This window comes from Oryx dammah, unplaced genomic scaffold (assembly GCF_014754425.2).
Source record: "Oryx dammah isolate SB20612 unplaced genomic scaffold, SCBI_Odam_1.1 HiC_scaffold_13, whole genome shotgun sequence".
NCBI classification, from domain to species: Eukaryota; Metazoa; Chordata; class Mammalia; order Artiodactyla; family Bovidae; genus Oryx; species Oryx dammah.
In genome coordinates this window covers 49,894,242-49,916,850 of record NW_024070197.1, presented here as the reverse complement: position 1 = coordinate 49,916,850, position 22,609 = coordinate 49,894,242, and the positions used below count along the sequence as shown (strand labels likewise).

Below are 22,609 nucleotides of genomic sequence, written 5' to 3'. Positions count from 1 at the left end.
CAAGAGGGCCCACAGGGCTCCAAGGTGAGGTCAGGAGGGAGGGTCTAGGGTTCTCGGCGCTCCTGCAGCCTGGGTGCTGCGGGCTCGCTTCCTGCTGAACCCAGGGGAAGCAAACTCTAGTGTCCACCCAGCAAGCCCGCCCCACCTCTGCTCACCTAATGTCACCCTCCTGACACGGAGGGTGCTCGCTCTAGAACTGTTCACAGCCAAGCTTCCAGCTCAGGCCAGGCCTTTGGGAATACTGCTAGAGACCCAGGCCCAGAGTTGCCTGTTCAGGGAGGGCACCCCTCACAGTTCCCAGGCAGTCGACTTAGGGGCAGCAGAGCAGGAAGCAGCTTTAGGTGACACCCCCACGTTTCCATCCACAGGTGAGGTGACAAGCCTGCATAAGCTAGTCACATCTGGGACGAGCCTGGTCCTGCACAGTCAGAATCTTCCTGAGGAGGGTGGCCTGGAGGTCCTGTGTGTGTGAACTTAACTCTTAGTGGCTGGATTGGGGCCGGGGTCGGGGTTGAGGCAGCAGCCACATGCCAGCCACGGTGAAGGAGTCCCAGGGACTAGCATGGCTATCGGACCAGCGGTGCGAGCACTGGCACACACAACTGCCTCCCTCTGGGTCCTCGCCAGCAGCCTTCCTCATCTGAGCTCTGCAACCGCAGGCAAGAAGAAAGAAAGACCTACGTTCTACGTGGGCCAGTTCCCTTACCTAGAAACGGATGGATGTCGACCTTCTAGGGCGACGTAAGAACTCAGTTCAGGGATCGGCCTGGTGCCGCAGTCGGAGTCGTCCGACTGACCGTGGCCCTTTGCTCTCCTCCGTCAGGGAGGGAGGGCCCATTTCCACGCAGATCAAGATTATCTTGCCCTCGCGTTTGGAGCTCTGCAGGGCAGGGGTTCTCAAATCTGCCTGCACGTTCTAGTCCCCTGAAGATCTCACGTCGGTATTTCTAGGGATGAGTCGTCGACCTTCACTGTAAACAGCGCCCCCCACACCCGCCCCGGGAGGTTGACACACGGCCAGAGTGGCGAGCCTCCACGTTAGACCACGGATTCCCCCATCCAAATATGCGGAGGAATCACCGGGGACTCACTAATTACGACCAGGGCAAATTCCTAGGGTGGACCCTAAGGGTCGGTTTCAGCCTGTCCGGGGAGGGAAGTCCAGAGGACCTTCATCTTCAGCATGTCCAGTCCGCAGCTTTGGGAAGCTCCTCAGCTTGGAGGCGCCTACTTTTAAGGAGGACAGAAGCAGCCTCACAGGAGGCCGGCACAGGATGGCCCCGCCTACCCCAGGTGTTGCCTGGCCCCGCCCCCGGCCCACCCAGCGGACCAGCACTCGGGGCTGGAGGCTCGGAGCCCCACCCCGCCCATAAGACCCGGAGACTCCGGCCCGTGGAGGCTCCCAAGTCGCGCGAGAACTCGCCCGGAAGTGTCAGAGCCTTTTCTAATACTATCGACAACAGAGAGGAAGTTCCGCAAGGCAGCAGCGCGCAGACGCGACACGCCAGCCTCGCGCCACCGCGCCTTAAATGCGCAGGCGCGCCGGCTGCTCTCTTTTCTGCTCTTCCTTCTGCCTGTCTCTAGACGTCAGCGGCTGTTGGGTCCTATGTCGCGCCGGGCCCTCCGGAGGCTGAGGGGGGAACAGCGCGGCCAGGAGCCCCTCGGGCCTGGCGCCCTGCAGTTTGTCCTTCATGATGACGATGATGTGGAAGAAGAATGCCCAAAGCGGGGTCCAGGTGGCCGGCGCCCCCGGGGCGCAGGGAAGGAGGGAGTCCGAGTCAACAACCGGTTCGAGCTGGTGAGACGTGGGGCTACCTGGGGTGGGGGTAGCAGGTGGGGGCGGTGTGCGAGGCGGGTCCGCGACGTCACGGGGCGGGGCGATGAGGGTCTGGGCTGCAGTGGGGAGGGCGGGGCGAAAGAAGTGGGCAGTGCCCTGAGGCCAGGGGGCGGAGCTACGTTGGTTTTGTGCCGCGAGGAGGGGGGCGGGCCATAGCGTTCAGGGGCGGGGTAAGTAGGGTCCAGGCTGCCGCGGGGTGGGCAGGGCCTGTCATGGGGGCGGGACCGCGGTTTGATGGGTGGGGCTTCACTCCTATAGACTCGGGGCTCCAACACTGATTTCACGGTTAAGTATCTCCCCCGCGGTGCCGTAGCAGGGCCTTCGCAAATGTTCTCACAACCCAGGACTCTATGCCTCTCCCTTGCTCGTCGTTTCATCTCCCACGGCAGGTGCCAGGCACCGAGGAATAACGCCCCCACCCTGGGTTCTCCAAAGCTCTGGCTTCAGACTGTAATTTTATTATTTTTCTTTTGTCTGCGTGGTTAGTGATATCTTAGTTCCCTGACCAGGAGTGAACCTGGGCACTTGGCACTGAGAGCTTAGAATCCTAACCACTGGACTGCCAGGGAAGACCCAACTGGGTCTGTAATTTTGCATGTGCTGGTTCTGGCTCCACCGACTCCCCTGTGTAGCAGGTAGCATGTCTGCTTCCTGTGCCCAGCACACACCTGGGGCTCCACACTACTGCTGAGCGATTGGAGGAGTAGCAGAAGGTCTGAAGATCTAGGAGAAAACACCTCTCTCTTGGTCTGGCTCCCAGCTTCCCAGGAAGGTGGCACGTTAGGACCCATCCTAAGACAATGGGGAGTGTAGGCCGCCCGTCCCACACAGGAAGTTTGGTTTAATGGTTGTCTTGTCTCTCTAAGGTGAGAAAGCCTCACTCCAGTTTCTGCTGGGGGTGGCATGAAATCTGTCTTCAAAATCTCTGGATTCTCTGTCCACCTCTTCTGAGCCTCCCCACACCCTTGTTTCTTGTCATTTCTTTCTTTGTAACTTTTTATTATGGAAGATTTCCAACATATGCAAAAACAGAGTGTTACAAGTAACCTTCATGTTCCCACTACCAAGCTTCCCTGGCTCCCCACACACAGCCAGGTCTGGTTGTTTTACCCCAAGGCTCTCATCACATCATTTATCCCTAAATTTTGCAGTTACTTTTTGACTTGTCCCCAAACCCTCAGGGCTTCTTTCCATCTCACTTGTTCACAGTCTGAAATGGGTTTGTGCTGGAGTTGGCCATTTTCATGGATCTTCTGTCAGGGTAATTTCTCCTTATTCTGACATCCTCCAGGTTTAGTCTTTTTTTTTTTTTTTTTTTAAAGTCAAACAATAATAAGTTATTTGGAGAACATTCACACATCCCAGGCACTGCTGTGATGTTGTGTGCCATACTGTCTGCCCAGGTCATGTGGTCCCCATTGTACAAATGAGGTAGTAAGTGACACCCACTGTGTAAATCCAGGCTTGATGACTTACAGTTGTACTCTTAACCATAACCTGGTATTTGTCTCTGAGGCATAGTTAGTGTCCCTTCTGAAGAAGAATGAAAAGTAGATGGATGGTAGGCCAGGATATGTGGGGTAAATGGGGGAAAAGGCAGGTTCTTCTCTGTGTGCACAGAGGGAAAGCATGCTTATGTGGAGCCCCTTGAACTCAGGTCAGGGGACCAGTGGCTGCACCTGTCTGGTGTGCTGTGTGGTTCCTTGTGCTTTCTGGTAGGACACTAATGTGGCCGGCACAGACCTCCATCGTGGTCTCTGGATTCACACCTCACCTCCCATCGTCCCCTTTAGATGTTCTGCAGACATCTCAGACTTGGTGTGTCCAAGCTTCAGCTGCCTTCTGCCTCCTCCAGCCCTCCCTAACTGTTGAGGGAGCTCCACTCTCCTGTCACTAAGGCCAGTAGCCTGGAAGCACCCATGACCTTTCTCTCTCACACACCACATGCAGAGCCTGGTAAGGCCTGGACGGCTCCAGGCGCAGCGCCTGTGGGGTGGCCATCACCTCCACCTGAATCATTCTGACCACTCCCGCTCATCCTCTTGTCCTCTGCAGCCTGTCTGGACACAGTAGCCCCAGGGATCCTGTCAGGTCCGCGTCTGCTGTCAACCCTGCTTCCTTACAGCCCCCGAGGGCCTGCGTCATGTTGCTCATCTTCTGGAGCCACAGGCCGGAAACACAGGTCTCCCTCCATCCCCTCTGCCTGGGACGTGCCCTGCTCCCCCGTCGCTCACTTCTCAGGCTTCCCTCAGATGTTGCCTTCTGAGTCTTGCTCATCCTTCCCAATTTAAAATTACACTCCCCTCCCACTCCCGTCCCCATTCTTCTGGTCTTTGTCCTTTTCCCATGGAGGTTTATCACAGAGGAAACCAGCCAAGTTACCTCCATGTTCTTTTTATCTTGTGCTGCTTGCCTCCCTCTGCCTTGTGAGAACGGAGACTTCATTGTTCCCCAGTGTGTCCCCACCCCCCGAGTGGCATCTGCCCCCGTGGGTGTGCAGGGAGGTTCTCTGAGGCCAGCCTGTGAGAGCTTGCACCTAGCTCTGCAGTCAGAAAGACCCAGATTTGCATCATGGCTACACCTGTCCTTACCCGTGAGAACTCGGCCAGCATTCGTAACATATGTGAACGTATATGTCAGCTCCCCTGCTTCCTGCCTCATGGGGTTGTCACAAGGGGTCAGTGAACTCCATGCCAGGCACATAGCACTCAGCAGATGTTGGTATTAAATGATGTTAACAACCAAGAAAGCGTGTAGTAGTACTTAAGTGGTTCCCCTACCATCCGTGGGAGTGGGAAGATCTCCAGGGTGTCTGTGACTGGGGCTGTCCTCTTTTCTGGCTCTTGGGTGAGTTTCCTTGGCCTTAGATTAGAAATCATCTGTCCTACCTCATTCCGAGTGGGTTTTGAAAATCCATTTTATTGAAATATAATTTATACGATAAACATGCCTGTTTTGAGGGTATAGTTTGAATTTTGCAGCATAACGTACTGCACAACTGTTAAATAGTGTTGTGAAATAGAACTTACTAGTGTTTTGGGGTCAGGGACCACTTTGACAATCTGATTAAAACTACAGAAACTTGAAAACTGTCAAGTTTTACTCTATATCATTGAAAAGTTTTAGCAAGAAGACCATTTTGTTCCAGAGAATTGCATGAGTCTGTCTCTCTGTTTTCATGTACAGTGCAGTAACCAGTCTCTGAAAGAAACCTCAATTATAAAGGAAATCTAAAATTATGTAGTTAAATAAAAACAAACTTGTTTCAAAATAAGCATAATTGTTCAGGTTGCTATTGTTTGAGTGGAGTAAGAACTTGACGTTGTTCAGTGACCACCAACTTGCCAATATGTGTCATCTTCATCTTTGATGTCCAGTTCAGGAGCAAAACACCTGGCTTCATATTCACAAATGCGTTTAATATCAGGTGGCATTAGAACCTCTATAGCTGTTTTCACTGGTCAAGGGCACATTTGGATGAGGATTACCATAGTTTTCTAAGATTCGTCGTGTTAACGTCATGTCACATCAATTGTTTTATCCTCAAGTCCTTGAGAAAACCTTAGCAGAGATGGCCTCATTGATGGCAATGTCTACCTGCAGTAGACAGTAGATGAGGCATTGTCCTCCTTGACTGCACACCATAGGAGTACTCTGTCAGTATTGCAGAGGTTTAATGTTTTCTCTCTTTAAATGGGAAAAAGATCTAAAATGAAAGCCTTTTTGTTTTTTTCAGCCTGCAGGATCTTAGTTCCCTGACCAGTGAGCAAACCCAGGCCCCTGCAGTGAAAGCACCAAACCCTAACCACTGGACCGCTAGGAATTCCCCAAAAGGCTTATGTTTGTAGAGCCAAAAATAATCTCTCAATAAACCAAGCAGTGCATTAATAAAACAAAAGTAAGGTTTCTACTTGAGCCCTGGCAGAATAACTGGTACTGAAGTAGCCCTCTTGCCCTAAACAACTGTAAGATCAGCAGAATACTGAACTAATCGTGTTCAGACATTAGACAACAAATGTTGCAGGTCTCAGGTCCCCAAGTCCCCTGTGCCAGCTCTCTACTTGGAGACAATCCAGAGATTAGCACAGGGAGGCTGTCCCAGCAGATCACGGTGCTCTCGGTGAGTCGGGGGGTGAGGGGTAGACTAGATTTGGGGTCTGCAGGGGTGGCTTGAGTTAAGGGAGAGGGAGCTGATAAGAGGAAGTTCTAGAAGCCTGCTTGGTGTCTTGGGCTCGATACCTGGCTGTTTGGGCATAGAACAGCCAGTGAAGGAGGGACAACACCAGAGACTGACCGCCACTTGAGCTCATGGGCTTGGGAAGACATTTAGCTCTGACCGACTGGAGCAGAGAGGCCTCACAGAGAAACCTGGTGACGAGTGGAGGCTTCCGAAAGGCCTTGCCGTAGGAGTAGGGCACAGTCACCCTCCAGTGAAGAATGCCCTATGCCCATCCTAAGATAGCCTCAAGATAAAGTTCGGAGGAATTGTGCTAATCTGCAAGTAAACTTACTGCCTGCCCAAATAAATGTCAACACTCTGTTAAGGAGAACTACAAAGTCCAGTCACTCGGCAGTGTCGCGTTGTGACAGTCAGGGCCCACTAAAAAATTCCAAGCACAGGAAGATGCAGGAAGATGTGATTTGTAATCAGGAGGAAAAGCATTCAGTAGAAACAGACATGCTGATGACAGATGGTAGAATCATATACAAGTCTAAGCCAAGGTACAGAGGCTCAGAGATTAAAAGGAAATCACGGCCATAATGAGGAGGAAAATAGAGACTCTCATTATAGAAGTAGAGACTACAAAAGAGCAAGTTCCAGATGGGAAAATATTTACCATCTGGAATGAATAACTAACTCAATGGTCTGAGTAGCGGATTAGGTAATTGAGAAGAAAAGATCAGTGATCTTGAAGTAAGGGCGAAAAAAAAAAAAACCATCCAATGATCCAGAAAGGGGGAACGTTTTGGGAAAAATTAGTACTTTGTAGAGCAGTATCAGGTTGTTTAATGTCTGTAATTGGAGGAGCAGAATGGAAGGGGTTCTGCAGAAAAAGCCATCAGTGAAATTGTGGTATAAAAAGTCTCAAATTTGACACAGAAGAAAACCCCATAGATCCAAAATGTTCAACAGACTCCAAGTGGGATAGGATTTAGCAACAGTTTAAATCATAATTGCTGAAAACCCATGGTGAAGAGAAGTCATAAAAGACGCTGGAGGTAAGAGACAGGTTGTCTATAGGAAAGCAATTACTGACCCACTCTGGCTCAGGGTGGGTCAGCATCCTTAAAGTGCATTCTATGTCCAGTGAAATGTTTATCACAAATGATTGTGAAATAAAGATATTTTCATAAACACAAAAGCTGAGAAAAATGATTGCCATAAGGCCTACACTAAAAGAAATGTTAAAGGAAACTTCATTTTGAGAGTAAATGATACCAGCTAGTAATGTGGGTGTATGTGGCAGAGTGAGGAGTGCTGGATATGGTAAATATTAGGAAGTACACAATGTTTTTTAGTGTTAAAAATTTCTCTTAAAAGTAATTGGCTGTTTGCCTCTTCTTACTCTTTATTTACCTAATGGGGATTTGATATTCTTTTATTTTCCTTTCTGTGAGTGTTGTCATGAAGTTCTTTGTGCATTGAGCATGAGGACATGGGTGCACTTCCTGGTCTAGGAAGATGCCACATGCCGAGGGCCATGTAAGCCCGGACACCACAACTGCAGAAGCTCACTCACTGTGGAGCCCAATTCTCCGCAACAAGAGAAGCCCCAGCAATGAGAAGCTCAAGCACCATAAGTAGAGAAAGCCCACATGCATCAGTGAAGAGCCGGTGCAGCCAAAAGCAAATAAATTTTTTTAGAAAAAGAATGAGATGACCATATGGCTCAGAAGCCGTACACTGTGGGACTAAACACAAGAAGACACTGGCCTATGGGTGCAGCGTGCTGGGACAGGCAAAGTCACAGTGGTGAGAAGCCTAGGACTTGGCCTCCTGAGCCATGGCCTGTGTTTCTGGGGTCACAGAAGGGCCCTGTCTCTCGAACAGAGTTTGGGTCACACACCTCCTCCAAAACTTGTCCTGTACATTCATTTCAAGAGTTTTAATAAAAAGCTTCCTACCCCCAACAGACATCCAGCCCCTCGCACATCCTCACTATTAGTGTGCTTTGCGCCCTGTTGTACTGTGGATCCCAGAGTGCACACCGGCAGTGGACAAGAGCCTCTGGAAGTTAGCATCCATTTGGGATCTTGAAGCTGAATACCGACCCGGAGGCTTCCGGATGGGAGTCAGACACGTCAGGGTGCTGGACAGAGGTGCCGGGCGGCACCGGCCAGTGTGGGTAGCAGTGAAGCTGCTGACGTGCAGAGCCCTTGCGTCCTGCGTGCACAGTCAGAGGTTTTCTTTCCAGGGAAGTTGATCTTGGGATGGAGCTGTTATTAACTGAAATTTCTCAAAACTTTCTCAGCTTCCAAAGGGGGCTCAAATATGAGAGTTTGTTTGAAGGAAGTGAGCAGGACTTAAAAGAGAACCAATCCCTAATTCCCGGAGGTACAGAATCCTAGACAAAGTGTGCGGGCCATTCCTCCAGGACCCCCGCCACAGAGAAGAAACATCACAAGACCCTTCCTGTACTTCCTCCCTTTGTGGCACTGGTGTGGGGAGCAGCCCCCTACCCCTGCCGCTCCCTGTTTCCAGTCATTACAGAAGAGCTGTGAATTTGAGGGACAGGCAGCCATCACACAGCCTCACGCTTTGTCCCTGCCCTATGGGAACCTCTACTGCTGAAGACAGGAAACCAGGGCACCCATACAGGCATATGTCCCTCCCTGAGATCTTCCATGGGAGCCCGGGCCTGCCGGCGCAGGCAGTGCATGGTCGCTGAGGATGTTGTCCCAGCTTTGTTTTGAAATCATCCTAGGACTCGGGTTAGGGTGGATTTTATTTTTTATTTTTTGAGCTTTATGTTTTTCGGATGTTCTGAATTGAATGTGGTTTTTTCTCTACTTTTGTACCTCAGCAAAGCAGTGTGGGCCCCTCAGATCTGGCTCATGGAGCCTGGTGGTTGCTGCTGCGTTGCCTCTGGCTTGCTGGTTCATTTACTGGCCAGAGGGCCAGAACTTGTCCCATGACTTGTCCCCACCCCTCTCGAGCACGAGGGTGTGCGTCTTCCGGGACCTACCATCCATCCAGCATTGGGTCCCTGAGGTTTGCGTGCTTGCGTACGTGTGGCTTATCCCTGTTCACCACCACCCGCTGAGGTCCCATCCTTAACTCGTGTGTGTCGCCCACCTCCCCAGCGCTGGTCCTGTCTCCCATTGTAGACCGGCTAGCTGGAGTCCAGGCGGGAAAAGGGAGCAGTGAGGCATTAGCTGAGCGAGTATGTTTGCAAACCGTCGCTCCGGAGTGGTGCTTGGAGGGGGAGCACTTGTCACTGCTGAGCACAGATGACGTGGCCTCATGGCGCCCTTGACGCCCATGGCGTTCCCTGGGGACCCTAGACCGGTGATGTTCTTGGTCCTCCCCTTTGCCACCTCAGTGACCTGACATGAACCCGCCACCCCAAGACAACTTGTGTCTCAGATTTCACCTTTGTAATTGGTGACTAGGACGCAGCCCTAACACCCTTGCTTCCCCATCTGTGTTTCCAGATAAACATCGAGGACCTTGACGAGGCCCCCGGGGTGAACGGGGAGAGGACAGACTGTCTGCTTGTGGACGCTGTGGTGTCAGGGAACAAGAGGAGGGCCCAGAGCGGGCACTCAGAGTCCACCAGGGGTGGCGACGCGGCAGACACAGCGGTTCCCTCAGAGCAGGTGTGGCCCACCCTCCATCCCGCTGGTGTGCTCTGTGACTTGCCCGGCTGCCTGGATTGCCTTGGGAGCCATGATCAGACTTGCATGGACTCCTTGAGACTAGTTGTGGCCTGGGAAGGACCACAAGTAGGGGCCCCTAGGCATGTCTCCCTGGCACAGGGCCTACCTCCCACTTTCTGGGTGTGTTGTTTGGGACTGGGTGGATGCTCCTTGAAGAAACACATAGACTAGGTTAGGGTTGGACGAGAAGGGGTCCCCATAGGAGGCCCCTCATCATTCACCTGGTAAGTGCTTACTGTAGGCACATCTGTGCCCTCCAGGGACCTCTGGTGTAGCTGGGCACCCGACTGGTCTAGGGATGTTAGGGGGCTTCCTTGAGGACCTTCGCACTGATGGAAGGAGGTGGCCAGGTGAAGGCACGAGAGATCTTGAGGCAGGGGGCCTGCAAGTTGGAGGGGCCTGCTGACCACGGTGGGGAGTGGCTGACTTGGTGAGGCACGGCAGCAGAGGGCAGGCGGGTGTATGGTCCAGAGCCCATGAGTTGTCAGGGACACCTAAGAAAGGTGGGGTGAGACCAGAGTCAGGGAGACTGGGGGAGGGTCAGCTGCTGGAGATAAGTGGGTGTGTTCCTAGGGGATTCAGAAGGCAGGCGACTGAACAACAGGCCTACTGCTGTGTTCCCCTCAGCTGACTCCCCCGCTCCAGCTAGTTCTTGGGTTTAAGATGTCCTCTCTCTATTGAGTAAAATGTGCTTCTTTTGTTAGTCCAATGCCTGTAGCAAACTCCGCAAGAAGAAAAGAAAACAGAAAAATAAGAAAAACGCAGGAGAAACCTCGGTATGTACAGCTGGCAGATTTCCTCTCTGTTCTTTTCTGTTTCTTGAGGTGGTGTTGAAAACAGGCCAGTGTTACTGGATATTTTGTTGACTATTCAGAGGTTGGGGGAAATTAGCGAACTTGTTCACTTAGGGCCCAGAGGCTTGGAGCCGTCTGTGCTGTCCATTTTCTGGCAAACATCTGAAACAGTGCAGGCTCTGAGTCCCTTCCTGGTCCATGGTTCTGACTGCCCATCTTACGACACACCTCTCCTTTTTCCTCACTGTACCTGCAGTACATGGTGTTTGGATCGGACTGTCTTTGAGGAATGAGACACGATATAATACTTGCTTTTAGTGAAAGTAGATTTTGCCATTGATGCTCTGTGTGGCGTGTGTGTCATTTGGGACTCTCAGCAGAATGGCCTGGAGGACATTGACCGCATTCTGGAGAGGATTGAGGATGCCAGCGGCGCCAGCCGCCCGGGCCCACCCCCCCTGAGTGCCAAGAAGCACGTCCTGTATGTGGAGCACAGGTGCGGCCTCACCGAGGGAGCAGCGGGCATGGGGGGTGCTGACCTGGCAGGACCTTTCTCTAGCTCTGTGTGCCTGGGAATATTCCGAGTATATGACCTCCTCTGCTCCTGTCCCTGCCACCAACTGTGGCCTCCTTCCTTCCTAAGGAAGGGAAGACCCCTCAGTCTCATGCCCAGCGAGTGGTGGCCAGCGTGGCCACGGGCTGTGTGGTTGCAGAGAACATCAGCCGGCAGAAGAGCAATTTTCCCTGTTGGGTTCTCATGTGACTTTCTAACATTGCCAGGATTGCTGTCAGAGCGCTCATCTTCATTTTTTTCTCTAAAATTTTCAATCCTCTAGACACTTGAATCCAGACACAGAGCTAAAAAGATATTTTGGTGCCAGAGCCGTTCTCGGGGAGCAGAGGTAAGGCCACCGCTGTGTTCTCGCTGAAGGGGGTGGGGAGGGGCTTTAGAGCCACAATGACAAGCAGAGTCCCAGGGCCTGAGGGGAGCTGGGGAGAAGTCATGCGGCCTTGCCAGTGGGAGCCGGGCTCCGTCCCTCACCGCCGCTGCCCACCAGGGTCCTAGTTTTACAAAGCCTCGAAATCTCAGCCAGATGCATTTTGCTTTGCAGTTGAGAGCAACTCTGACCTGGAGTTCGGGTTCTGACAGAAGTCTGATTTTTGTGAAGTGTGTTCAAGGCCATGGGAACAGAGCACTGTGATCCCAGGCTCCTGTGGGAGGGGCTGTTCTGCCCGGCACTCCCTTGCAGGCCCAGCCCCAACTGAGGGAGTTTTCCCCCCGGCCCAGGCTGTATCTTTTCTTTCTTTTTTTTCCTTTTTTTTTTTTTTAAATTTATTTATTTTAATTGGAGGCTAATTACTTTACAGTATTGTAGTGGTTTTTGCCATACATTGACATGAATCAGCCATGGGTGTACATGTGTTCCCTATCCTGAACTCCCCTCCCACCTCCCTCCCCGTCCCATCCCTCTGGGTCATCCCAGTGCACCAGCCCTGAGCACCCTAGGCTTTATCTTTTCAAGTGCATGTGTTTCTGATTGTAGGACTCAGTGCTTCTGTAAAAATCAGCCGCTTATTCCAGCAGCTCCAGGCTGGCTGTCTGCTGTACATCCTGGGCCTGCGGGTCCTGCTGTCTTTCACGTTCCTGGTTTGCATGGCTGAGCCCTGGGCACTGTATGCCAGGGCACGGGTGCTGGGGTGTGTTTGACTTCAGCCTCTGCTGGCACTTGGCATGGGGGTGCCACCCACTGCCCTCTTGAGAGTTGAACCCCTGCCCCCAGTCTGGGTGTGGCTTCCTGCTCGGGTCCATGGCAGGCGTGGGAGGCTTTAAAGACTGTTGTGATAACAAGATGAAAAATAGTCATGTGTTGAGTTTTGTTGGTTGGTTTTTCTTGGCCTTGTTGCTCACCATGAGGGATCTTGGTTCCCCAGCCAGGGATCGAACCTATGACCCCTGCGGTGGAAGCACGGAATCTGAGCCATTGAGTTTCTCATTGTGTTTGCTTTATAATTTGCTTTTGTTTTTGTTGTTCAGTTATTCAGGACACAGGGGTCTCTGACTTTGTCTTCTTTTTTGGAATATGAAGGAAGAATGTTTTTAGCGCAAAATGTCTTTTTCACCTGGGCTCCCCTGGGCTCGACCTTCCACCCTGCTTCCTTGCCTGGTCTTCTGTACCACATCTTTACATGTTTGCCTGATTGTATTTCTGTGCAAATTACAGTTGTTAGTATACTAGTATTTAATAGCTCTGCATGTGTGTTTTCAGTGGTAAACTGTACTTTTTGTTCCATTTACTCTGTTGAACACTTAAGTCCTGTGTACCTGGGCCCCTGGCCCCACGCGTCTCTGTCCATCTCGGGACCTCCAGGTGCCCTGTGCGCCTCACCTTCTCTGCTGCTGGTGTCTGCCCCGCCCCTTGGCGCACCATCTCCCAGGGCAGCCTCTCTTGCCTGGCAGCCCCATGCAGGGTTGGACCCTCCCTCGTATTCCTAGACGGGACAGTTCTGAGCATCTGGTTAATTCTCCTTTGTACACCTTACCAGTCACCCAGAACCATCCCACATTTCAGTTTCCTCCAGGTTTTGACCACTGTTTTCTTAAAGAGTTGTGTTTTCTCCTGTAGGTTTTTACTTTTTTTTGGGGGGGTAAGTGGGATTTTAAAAAATTTATTTGGCCGCATTGGATCTTAGTTGTGACATGTAGGATCTTCGTTGTGGAATGCTGGATCTTTTGTTGTGGCCCATGGGCTCCAGAGCGGGGAAGCTCAGCAGCTGTGACATGCAGGCCTGGTTGCCCTGCAACATGTGGGATCTTAGTTCCCTGACCAGGGATCAGACACATCCCCTGCATCTGAAGGAGAAGGCAGGTCCTGAACTACTGGACCACCAGGAAGTCCCAGTTTTTTACTTCTCTGTTGGAAGAAGGGACATACTTTTTCATCCCATTCCTCACCCAATCCAGATTCTTACTCATTTTTTTTCCTTGATGAAATAATTCAAATAATCAAAGAATTATCCAGAGAAATGTAGACGAGTCCACTAGGCCACTGCTGCTCAGTTCAGTCATAGAGGAGAAAGCCTTGGGTGTGACTGGCTGGGGGGAGAGGCTGGCGACTGCAGCAGAGAACACCCCTGTAAGAGGTTGGGGGAGGGCTGGGGCAGGGAGCCAGGCCACGGCCCGCTCGTGCTCGTGCTTGTGTGGCTGGCTTTCTTCTCCAGAAGTGTGCTGGTGTTTGGGCACCGATGCCCCATCCCTCTGGGGCTTGTTGGTGGACCTTGCTCAGCGGGCCATCGTCCAGGGAGGCTAGTGCATCTGCAAGTCGTTGCAGGCTCCCTCTCGCCTTGTCGTCTGCACGTTAGGTTCCACCTTTTCCTGCTTTTTTCACTTTTCCTGCTGTTTCACCAGCCTGAGTTTCTTGTTTTTCTTACCTCTACATGTGTGGTTTGGTTGCTCGGATCACAGTCTGTAGTCCTATCTGGCAGCCTAACGGCTGTTGTCCAAGCAGTTTATACACTGTCTTTGCCCGCCGAAGTAAAGCCATGCCCTGTCCATTCTCCCCAGGCCGCGGCAGAGACAGCGTGTGTACCCCAAGTGTACATGGCTGACCACCCCGAAGAGCACGTGGCCCCGGTACACCAAACCAGGTGAGGGAGTGGGGCCGCTGGGCTGTGTGTGTGCACGTGCTGCCGGGGGCTCCAGCGTCTGGGCTCAGACCCCGCCACCGTCTGTCTTCTCAGCCGTGTGGTAACCCTCTTTTCTTCACCTTCGCCCTTTGTGCTGCGGCTCCTACCCCACAGGAACAGCAAGTTCATTCTTAAACTGTGCTGTTCTGTGTTCGGTTGCAAACTCACAAGTGTACAGAATTCACAGAACAGCCGCAGAGCAGAAAGGTTTGGATGTGGGGTAGTGCCCTGCTGGGGGCTTGGCTGTGTGGCGTGATGGATGAGGGGCCCCTGGGGCCTGGGGTGCCCTGCGAGACCCCTTGGGCCCAGTGAGGGCCTGGTGGGCGCCTCGTCCCCCTGGCCCTTCCCTCCCACGCTCACAACAGTGGCCCCTGAGTGCAGGCAGAGTACACAGTGCCACGGGGTCCTATTGGGCTGGAGTAGACTTTGTCAGAGACTGTGGCTAAGGGCATCCCCAGACCCTGACGGGTCTCACGAAGGTGCTGAAGGAGATGAAGTTGTCAGGCTTCTCAGACCCTGGACCTGGCACCCAGCGTCAGCGTAGGAGCAGAGGTGCCATGAGTTAGCAGTCCCTGTCGCCTCGGGGGTGGCATCTGCATCCTGACTTTAAGCAAACCATGTCCAGGGCTGACCAGGTGGGGTGAGGGGGCGGGCTCTGCATGTCCCCCTGTTGGCCCCGTTCCTCAGGGGAGAAAGGGTAGAACAGGTGTCGGAGGTGTGGTCTGAGCCACGGGCAGTCGGCTCTGGGCATCCTGACGTGGGCAACCCCCACCCCAGGTCTGTCGATGCGGCTGTTGGAATCCAGGAAAGGCCGCTCGGCCTTCGCCTTTGAGCACAGTGAGGAGTACCAGCAGACGCAGCACAAGTTCCTGGCCGCCGTCGAGTCCATGGAGCCCAACAACATTGTGGTGCGTGGGTGCCCTGGTGTGGTCCTGGGGGCATCTGGAGGCTCGGGGCCTGCCTGGGTGTCATCTCGTAAGCGCTCACCTCCCCCCCCCAAAGGTCCTGCTTCAGTCAAGCCCCTACCACGTGGACTCACTCCTGCAGCTCAGCGACGCATGCCGCTTTCAGGAGGACCAGGAGACGGCACGCGACCTCGTGGGTAAGGCCGGCCAGCGCCTGCCTGCATATCGGCGGGGACACTGTAAATACAGCTTTATGGATCTAGTGTACACATAGCTATTCAGCCACACCCCTGCTGGTTCTGGGTCATTCCCATGGGGTGTCAAAGGACCTTGACCATCAGCCATCACCTCCCCTCCCCGGCCCCATCAGCCACCAGTCCGCCCTCTGTTTCTGGACTGTCCTGTGAATGGAATCTCGACCAGACCTGTGTCTCCGCCTGGCTTCTTTCATTTACCACGAGGTCCTCAGGGTTGACCTGTGTGAGCCCTGTGTCAGCATTTCATCCCTTCATTCATTCTCCTAGCTGGTTCCCACCCTGGCTCCCGGGAGTTGGCCCCCGGGAGTTGGCCCCTGGGGGTGTCTGGGTTTCTTGAGGGGTGTGGTCAGGTCACGCCTCCCTTTCTCTGTGACTGACGCCTGCTGTGTGTCTGTTGGCCGGCAGAGCGTGCGCTATACAGCATGGAGTGTGCCTTCCACCCCTTGTTCAGCCTCACCAGCGGGACCTGCCGGTTGGACTACCGCAGGCCTGAGAACAGGTAAGCCGACCGCCCGGGTGTTTGTTGGCCACTCTGTTCCCTTGCGGGGGTCATAGGCATCACGACGTGAGGGCCGGACAGCTGTGAGGGGCAGCACTGGGATCCTCGGGTATCTCACTGTGTTTAAAGCTTGGATACAGGAGGGCTGGGCCCAGGGATGGACAGGACCGGCTGGCTTGGGATTGACACTTGTGGGCAACAGGACAGAAACCATCAGCCATTTCACCACATGGGGCCTGCAGTTGTACTTCCTCTTGTGTCTGGACTCAGGATCCTCTGGAACGCCTGTGGGCAGGTGTGCATGCTGGCGCTGCGAGCGCAGTCATCGTGTCCACGTGTAGTGGTCATACACGCATGTGGGACCCTCTTCCTACAGATGCCCCTCCCCCAAAGCCCCCACTCAGCAGCTCAGCCTCCCTCCTGGGCCTCTGCCTCAGGGCCCTGCACACGTGGACAGGCTCCACAGCCCAGGCTCCCTCTCTACCCTTCTGTTGTGTTCCACGTGGGCTGTGTCTCCCCAGGCGGGGGCTGTGCTGGGCCCCAGGGCACCGGGCCGGTCCTGAACTTTCTCTCTTGCGTTTAGTTGTATGAGCTCTTTCCAGTGAAACTCTTTAGTTCTTTGAGATGCTGAAAATACTGATGTTCCTGACATTAGCAGGCATAACAGGGCAGTGGTAGCAGTTGAAATTGGAGGATAAATAAAGATGGTGATTACAGTTGGAGGTGTTAAGTCTCTACCCTTAAACGAGAGTTATTTTTAAGAGAAAGCCGAAGATGGAGGTCTCCACTAACACATCAGCTTGGTTTTCTGTCCGTGCTCCTACACGTGACTGCAGACAACAAGCAGAGTCACCTTCTCTGCAGACAGGACCCTGGCGAACGTTGGCGCTGATTAGGCCACACGGGATACGCCAGCGAAGCCCGCGGGCAGAGGGTGGACGCGGTGTTGGACGAGGCGCCAAGCGACGTGCGGTGTGGCCTGCTGCCGCGCTCATTCACGAGGAACTGTCTTGGGTCTAGGAGCTTCTACCTGGCCCTCTACAAGCAGATGAGCTTCCTGGAGAAGCGGGGCTGCCCACGCACAGCGCTGGAGTACTGCAAGCTCATCCTCAGGTAGGGGCTGCCGCTGCTCCCCAGCCCAGGGCTGCGGCCCGTGGGCGTCTGCGCCGGCCCACTCTGGGTTTTGTCTCCCTCTGCCTGCCCTGCTCACCATGCTGCCTCCCCCTGGAAGCCTGGAGCCGGACGAGGACCCCCTGTGCATGCTGCTGCTGATTGACCACCTGGCCTTACGAGCGCGGAGCTACGAGTACTTGATCCGCCTGTTCGAGGAGTGGGAGGTGGGTGTGCACACAGGCCAGGCGGGGTGGAGCCTGCAAGGAGGCTCTGGGGCACACCCTAGTGCTCCTGCCTCTCTGCCTCGCCACCTGCTTACAGGTGAGTGCGAGCGCAGAGGAGGGCTGGGGGAGGGGACAGCCATCGGGCCTCTGGACACGTTGGTGCTGGAGGGGTCTGAGACTGGGCAGGACACCAGCAGTCCCACTGATGACCTTCACGGTGGCTTCACACGCAAGCGTTGCTGTGTTAGGTGCGCTAGGCCGCATGTAAGGTATTAGCATCAATTCTACCCGTCTTCTTCTAATTTGCTGCTAGAAACTGTATACTGATGGTGTGCTCCTGTTGGGTGGTGCTCTCTTGGGGGACACCTCCAGTCAGGAGTGGGTAGAGGCAGGAGGTGACAGCCATTACTACTCTTTGAACTTCCTCATAGCACATGCCGGTGTATAATTGAAGGCTAACTACATGGATCCCTTTGAACTCTGGGTCTGTGGTGTAGTTGGACGAGGATCCCCATCCATGGGGTCTAGTTCACACAAGTTGCTGAGGTCACAGGAACATAGCTGCAGGGGCTGTGCCTGAATGTTTGGGGTGAGACCGTGGCTTCATCCTCACAGAGCATCATACATCGTGTGTGTTCTGCCATGTGCCCGTGGGCAGGGCGGCAAGGGCCGGGTGTCAGCAGCCGTGGAGGTGGGGGGCGGTTCCGCTGCCCAGATGACCCTGAGCCTTGGGAAGGTGGACATCTGGCCTTTTCTTGCTCACCTGGCCTGCCTCTGTTCCCACACCTGGGTCCTTTTATTTGCCTTTCTGCACAGAGGAAGGGACAGCTTGCCCATGCAAGCCATGTGCCTGTGAGCATCACCTTGAAGCCCCTAAACTTCTCCTTCCCCTTGTAGGCCCATCGGAACCTGTCCCAGCTCCCAAACTTTGCCTTCTCTGTGCCGCTGGCCTATTTCCTGCTGAGCCAACAGGCCGACCTCTCTGAGCAGGAGGTGAGCTCCGCAAGGGAGGAGGCCTGTGTCCGGATCCGGCAGGCGCTCACCATGTTCCCCGGAGGTGAGTGTGCCCTGCAGCTCCAGGCACAAGTGGGTCCCATGCCGGCCCAGCTCCCAGTGATGCATCTGAAAGCCAACTGTGCTCTCAGAGCATCTGCGGGGCTTAGGGCATCTTTAGATATTGACAGTACTAGCAGAACTTGTCACCTGAAGCGTACGCTTCCAGGGAGAGGGCTCTAGGCTGGGTGTGACAGGAAGCAGGGTGTCTGTCTTTGTCCTGAGGACCCAGTTCTCACTGGGTGAGGAGCTCGGGGTCGGGGTTGCCCTGGGTTCTCTCTGATGACCTGCTGGTTTCCATGGGCCCCTGAAGTCTGGCTGTGTGGATGGGAACAGGGCCCGCTGCCCCATCAGGCCCTGGTGGGGTTGCGGTCCTGTACTGTGTGTAGTTCCTGAGGGGCTCCCTCCCCAGTGCGAGCCTGCCTGCAGGTGGCCTGGTTACTGGCTCCATCCACGCATGGGGCTGCCTGGCTGGGTCTGAGGGGAGCTGACCTTGCCCTGTTGAGACCCCTGCACAGGGAGGTCACCCGCTTCATGGGGAAGCCCCATAGGGCAGCTGGGCAGCTGTAGTGTTGTCCATCCCAGGGAGAGTGCGGGGGGAGGGTCTCTGATGACAGCGTCCAGCGCACGTGCTCCAGAGTCCTGGGTGAGCCCCTCGGCCTCAGCGCTTCAGGGTGCCTCCCTGCTCCCCCACAGTGCTCATGCCCCTGCTCGAGTACTGCAGTGTGCGCCCCGACGCCACCGTGGCCACACACCACTTCTTCGGACCCGACGCCGAGATCAGGTACAGACTGGAGGTGCCTGGGGCCTGGGAGCGACCACCCAGGTGTCAGCCTGGGGCCACTGCAGCGTGTCTGCTGGGCGGATAGTGTTGCTGTAGCTGTGCATGTGGTCCAGATGCCTGTGTTGCCACCTGCTACCTTTTGAAATTTCTCATAATAAATGAAGAAAAACCTGTGACGGGAGCCCGGCACCTCAAGCACCTTGGTCAGCACACCAAGGCGGGTCCTCAGGTCTATGTCCAAAGGTGCACACATTCTCCGAGTGTTTATGTTGTCATTGGGGAGCTTGTTCTTAGTAAGGGTGCTCGCTGTACAGAAGGAAATGCCAAGGTGCCCCGCCTTGGGGGCCGCATCCCAGGGCAGCAGCCCCCTCGGGGCAGCCTCCTTCCGCTCCAGGTTGCCAACAGCCTGGGACCCCCAGAGCACCAATGGGCCTGTGGAGCCAGCCTATGGGGTCTCACAGTCCCCGCTGCCCACAGCCAGCCGCCTGCTCTGAGCCAGCTGGTGAGCCTGTACCTGGGGAGGTCACACTTCCTCTGGAAGGAGCCGGCCACCATGAGCTGGCTGGAGGAGAACGTGCACAAGGTTCTACAGGCGGTGGACGCCGGGGACCCCGCCGTGGAGGCGTGTGAGAGCAGGTGAGCCAGGGCGTGGGAGTGGGCAACGCGGAGGGCCGGCCTGTCTCACGGGGCCACGGCCTCCTGCAGCGCCACCCTTGTCTCCCGGCCCCAGGCGCAAGGTGCTGTACCAGCGCGCGCCCAGGAATATCCACCGGCACGTGGTCCTGTCTGAGATCAAGGAGGCCGTGGCCGCCCTGCCGCCGGTAAGGAGCGGGCTGACTGCAGGCTCTGTCCCTCCAGCAGCTCTGCCCCCAGGTCATGGTCCATGCAGAGCCCTCTGCGAGGCAGAGCCATGCCTGCAGCTTCCGTGATCTTATGGGGTGCAGAGTGGTAACCCGGCGGCTCGGGGCCCATGGCCTGTGGCCAGCAGCCCTGACATTTGGGGGGAGTCACAGCACCTGTGAGCAGAGGCCCTGTGATCCCCACACATATGCTTGTCCCGGGTTCACCCCGATCCTCAGAGCAGACAGGCTGAGTGTCCTGGTGGAGGAAGGCCCTGCCCCAGACTTCCCCGACAGGGAATGCGGCCCGCTCCCAGCAGAAATGTCCAGTCCAGAGCTGAGTCAGTTGAAAGCAGACCATGCTCTTTGTCCCTTTCCGTAGGATGTGACCACACAGTCTGTGTTGGGCTTCGACCCTCTACCCCCACTGGACACCATCTACTCCTACGTCAGACCAGAGAGGTACTTGTTGCTTTGCTCCTGGGCTTGCCCTGCTTCGAGGTCAGTGCTGGGGCTCGGAGGGTCTCAGAAAAAAGAGTCAGCCTCTGCAGGCCGTGTGTTTTCACATATCTGTCCACCCAAGGCCATTTCTCTGTCAGATTTTGGAGCAGGTGCTGGATACAATGGGATGTGGGTATTGAATCCAGGAGTAAATGTAGTCAGAACTGGTGTAAGAACCTGGAGGAGATAGCCGTGAGCCTGGGGTATGAGGGGCAGCTGGTTTCCCTTGGGAGCTTCAACCCGTGCAGGGCCCCAGGGACAAGCATCCAGCACAGCCAGAGGCTGGGAAGGAGGCCCCGAGGCCCGATTGTCCAGGCTGCTCCAGAATCATGTCAGAGACAGGCTTTTTTCCCTTTCCTGATGGCCTTTAGCACTGAGTGAGTAAGTGCTTCATTTCACGCAGAGCCCACCTCACAGTCCCCAGCCTAGGAGACCCAGACGGACTCTCATGTCCAGGGCTCAGGCGGGACGTATTTTCTAGAGCCAAGTGTTTTTTCCCTCCTTTGAAGTATAAAACTTCAGGTATAGGTTCTTAAGGAAATACAGTCCCCAGTTAAAATGTCAGTGGGTTAAGATGAAAATTATTAACGATTAGTATCAGAAGGCTCAAAACCAAGCTGGCATGTAGGGTGTGGTCCCACTAAGGACAGTTGGGAGCCATCCTGGCTCCAGGCGCCCAGAAAGTGCAGGAGGCCCCCGCGACGCACTTACTAGCATCGTCTCTCACTGCACAACTCGGAGGGAAGGACACTTGGAAACATAGCTTTTCTCAAGATGCAGTGGGGCTCAGCTGCAGTGGCCCCACTTTGCACCCTGCTCCACCAGCCTCATTCCAAAGGCCAACCCCGCTCTGGATCCCCTTCCCCCTCAGGCCCCAGCCTCCATGGGGGCTGCCCTCCCAGCCCACTGGGCCTTTCTGACCATCCTGACTCCCTCCTGCAGGCTCAGCCCCGTCAGCCACGGAAACACCATTGCCCTTTTCTTCCGCTCACTGCTGCCCAACTACACTGTGGAGGTATGTGGCATCAGCCCACGGGGTGCCAGCCTAAGAGTGGGCATTGGGCCTGGAGGCCCGGCTCAGACAAGTCTCATTTCCACAGGGGGAGCGACCAGAGGACGGGGGCCCTGGGGGTCTGCACCGTGACCAGGGCTTGAACAGACTGATGCTGGCTGTGCGGGACATGATGGCCAACTTCCACTTCCATGACCTGGAGGTGCTGCCCGAGGAGCACCCTGAGGGCGGTGGGGAGTGGGACTGAGTCCAGCGGGGCGCACGCCCCAGCGCTGCAGTTGTGCCCGGGTTCTGTTCTGGTCGGATCGGCCAGGTCGCCACCTGCTCTGCTCTTCTATAAACTATGTGGGTTGCACTCTGCCGCGTGAACTCTTCTTTCCCAGGGCTGCAGTCACCGCCCCCAGCTCCCCTCATGGGCAGTACCTCGCCGCCACTGCCCTGCTGCCCTGGGGCATCACAGGGCCAGAGTCCACGCTGGCTTCAGGGGACGCGGGTGGGTGTGGAAGCCGAGAGATGTGTCTTGGGAAGATTGCTCATCCTGGCAGCTCTGGGGAGTGAATGAGGCAGAAACTAGGGGGCACTTGATCTGGGGGCAAATGGAGTGAGGGGTGGAGAGGGCAAAGACTAAGATGCTTCATCCAGGATGCGTCCTAGCACTCTTGAGTGACAGCTCAGAACCACACAGGCCACCTGTGACTGAGGACGCTGTGTGGTGGTAGAAGGATCCAGGCCACTGAGGTTGTGAGTCCCACTGGCTACTCTTGTCTACTGAGCACCCTCCCAGCCCTGACCTCTGCCCACAGAGGCTGCCTATGTGCTCCAGGGCAGCATCTGGGCCCCAGGCCGGTCAGTGTGGCAACAGGTGTGACCCAGTCGTCTCCCATCAACAGCCACCCAAGTCCTGTCCATCGCCCGCCTTCCAGGAAGTCCAAGGCATCCTAGTGATGTGAGCTCACCCTCCAGCCGTTCCCAGGTGAGGGGCACCTGAACCCCTGGCAAGGAGAGGGTCTTTCAGACATGATGCTGTAAGCTAAACCTCCCCCCATCCACGCCTAGCTCGAGACCAGGCCTGCCCTGGAGCCACACAGCCCCAACCAAGGTGCCCTGTGATGGATTTTGGCCAGTAATACAGTCTGCTGGGGATCTTCTGGGAAGGGACTTGCTCTCTGAAAATGACTGGCAAGCAAGGAGAGCTTGCTGCCCTGCCTCTTTCAACCTTAAATGCA

General features: G+C 55.0%; 1 protein-coding gene across 2 annotated transcripts; it reads left to right on the top strand.

Moving 5' to 3' along the window:
- The first annotated feature begins 1,461 nt into the window (after window positions 1–1,461).
- On the top strand, window positions 1,462–21,744 carry TCF25 (transcription factor 25). 2 transcript variants are annotated; one of them, XM_040253624.1, is made up of 18 exons: window positions 1,462–1,798; window positions 9,494–9,658; window positions 10,423–10,494; window positions 10,893–11,008; window positions 11,349–11,414; window positions 14,075–14,157; window positions 14,974–15,104; window positions 15,199–15,298; window positions 15,764–15,857; window positions 16,878–16,970; window positions 17,089–17,194; window positions 18,092–18,251; window positions 18,944–19,031; window positions 19,509–19,667; window positions 19,762–19,852; window positions 20,253–20,332; window positions 21,314–21,386; window positions 21,472–21,744. In XM_040253624.1, the coding sequence occupies exons 1-18, from the start codon at window positions 1,607–1,609 to the stop codon at window positions 21,628–21,630; spliced, it is 2,028 nt and encodes a 675-aa protein (XP_040109558.1). In that variant the 5' UTR covers window positions 1,462–1,606; the 3' UTR covers window positions 21,631–21,744. The 2 variants fall into 2 exon arrangements, with proteins under 2 accessions (XP_040109558.1, XP_040109557.1); XM_040253623.1 differs by having other exon boundaries at window positions 10,890–11,008.
- The last annotated feature ends 865 nt before the right edge of the window (window positions 21,745–22,609 follow it).

Excerpts from the sequence above, each read along its gene's own strand:
- TCF25 (XM_040253623.1), top strand. The coding sequence starts at position 1,607 with ATGTCGCGCCGGGCCCTCCGGAGGCTGAGGGGGGAACAGCGCGGCCAG. Across the intron at positions 15,105-15,198 it reads TGGAGCCCAACAACATTGTG|GTCCTGCTTCAGTCAAGCCC; the intron begins GTGCGTGGGTGC and ends CCCCCCCCAAAG. Across the intron at positions 16,971-17,088 it reads TACTGCAAGCTCATCCTCAG|CCTGGAGCCGGACGAGGACC; the intron begins GTAGGGGCTGCC and ends TCCCCCTGGAAG.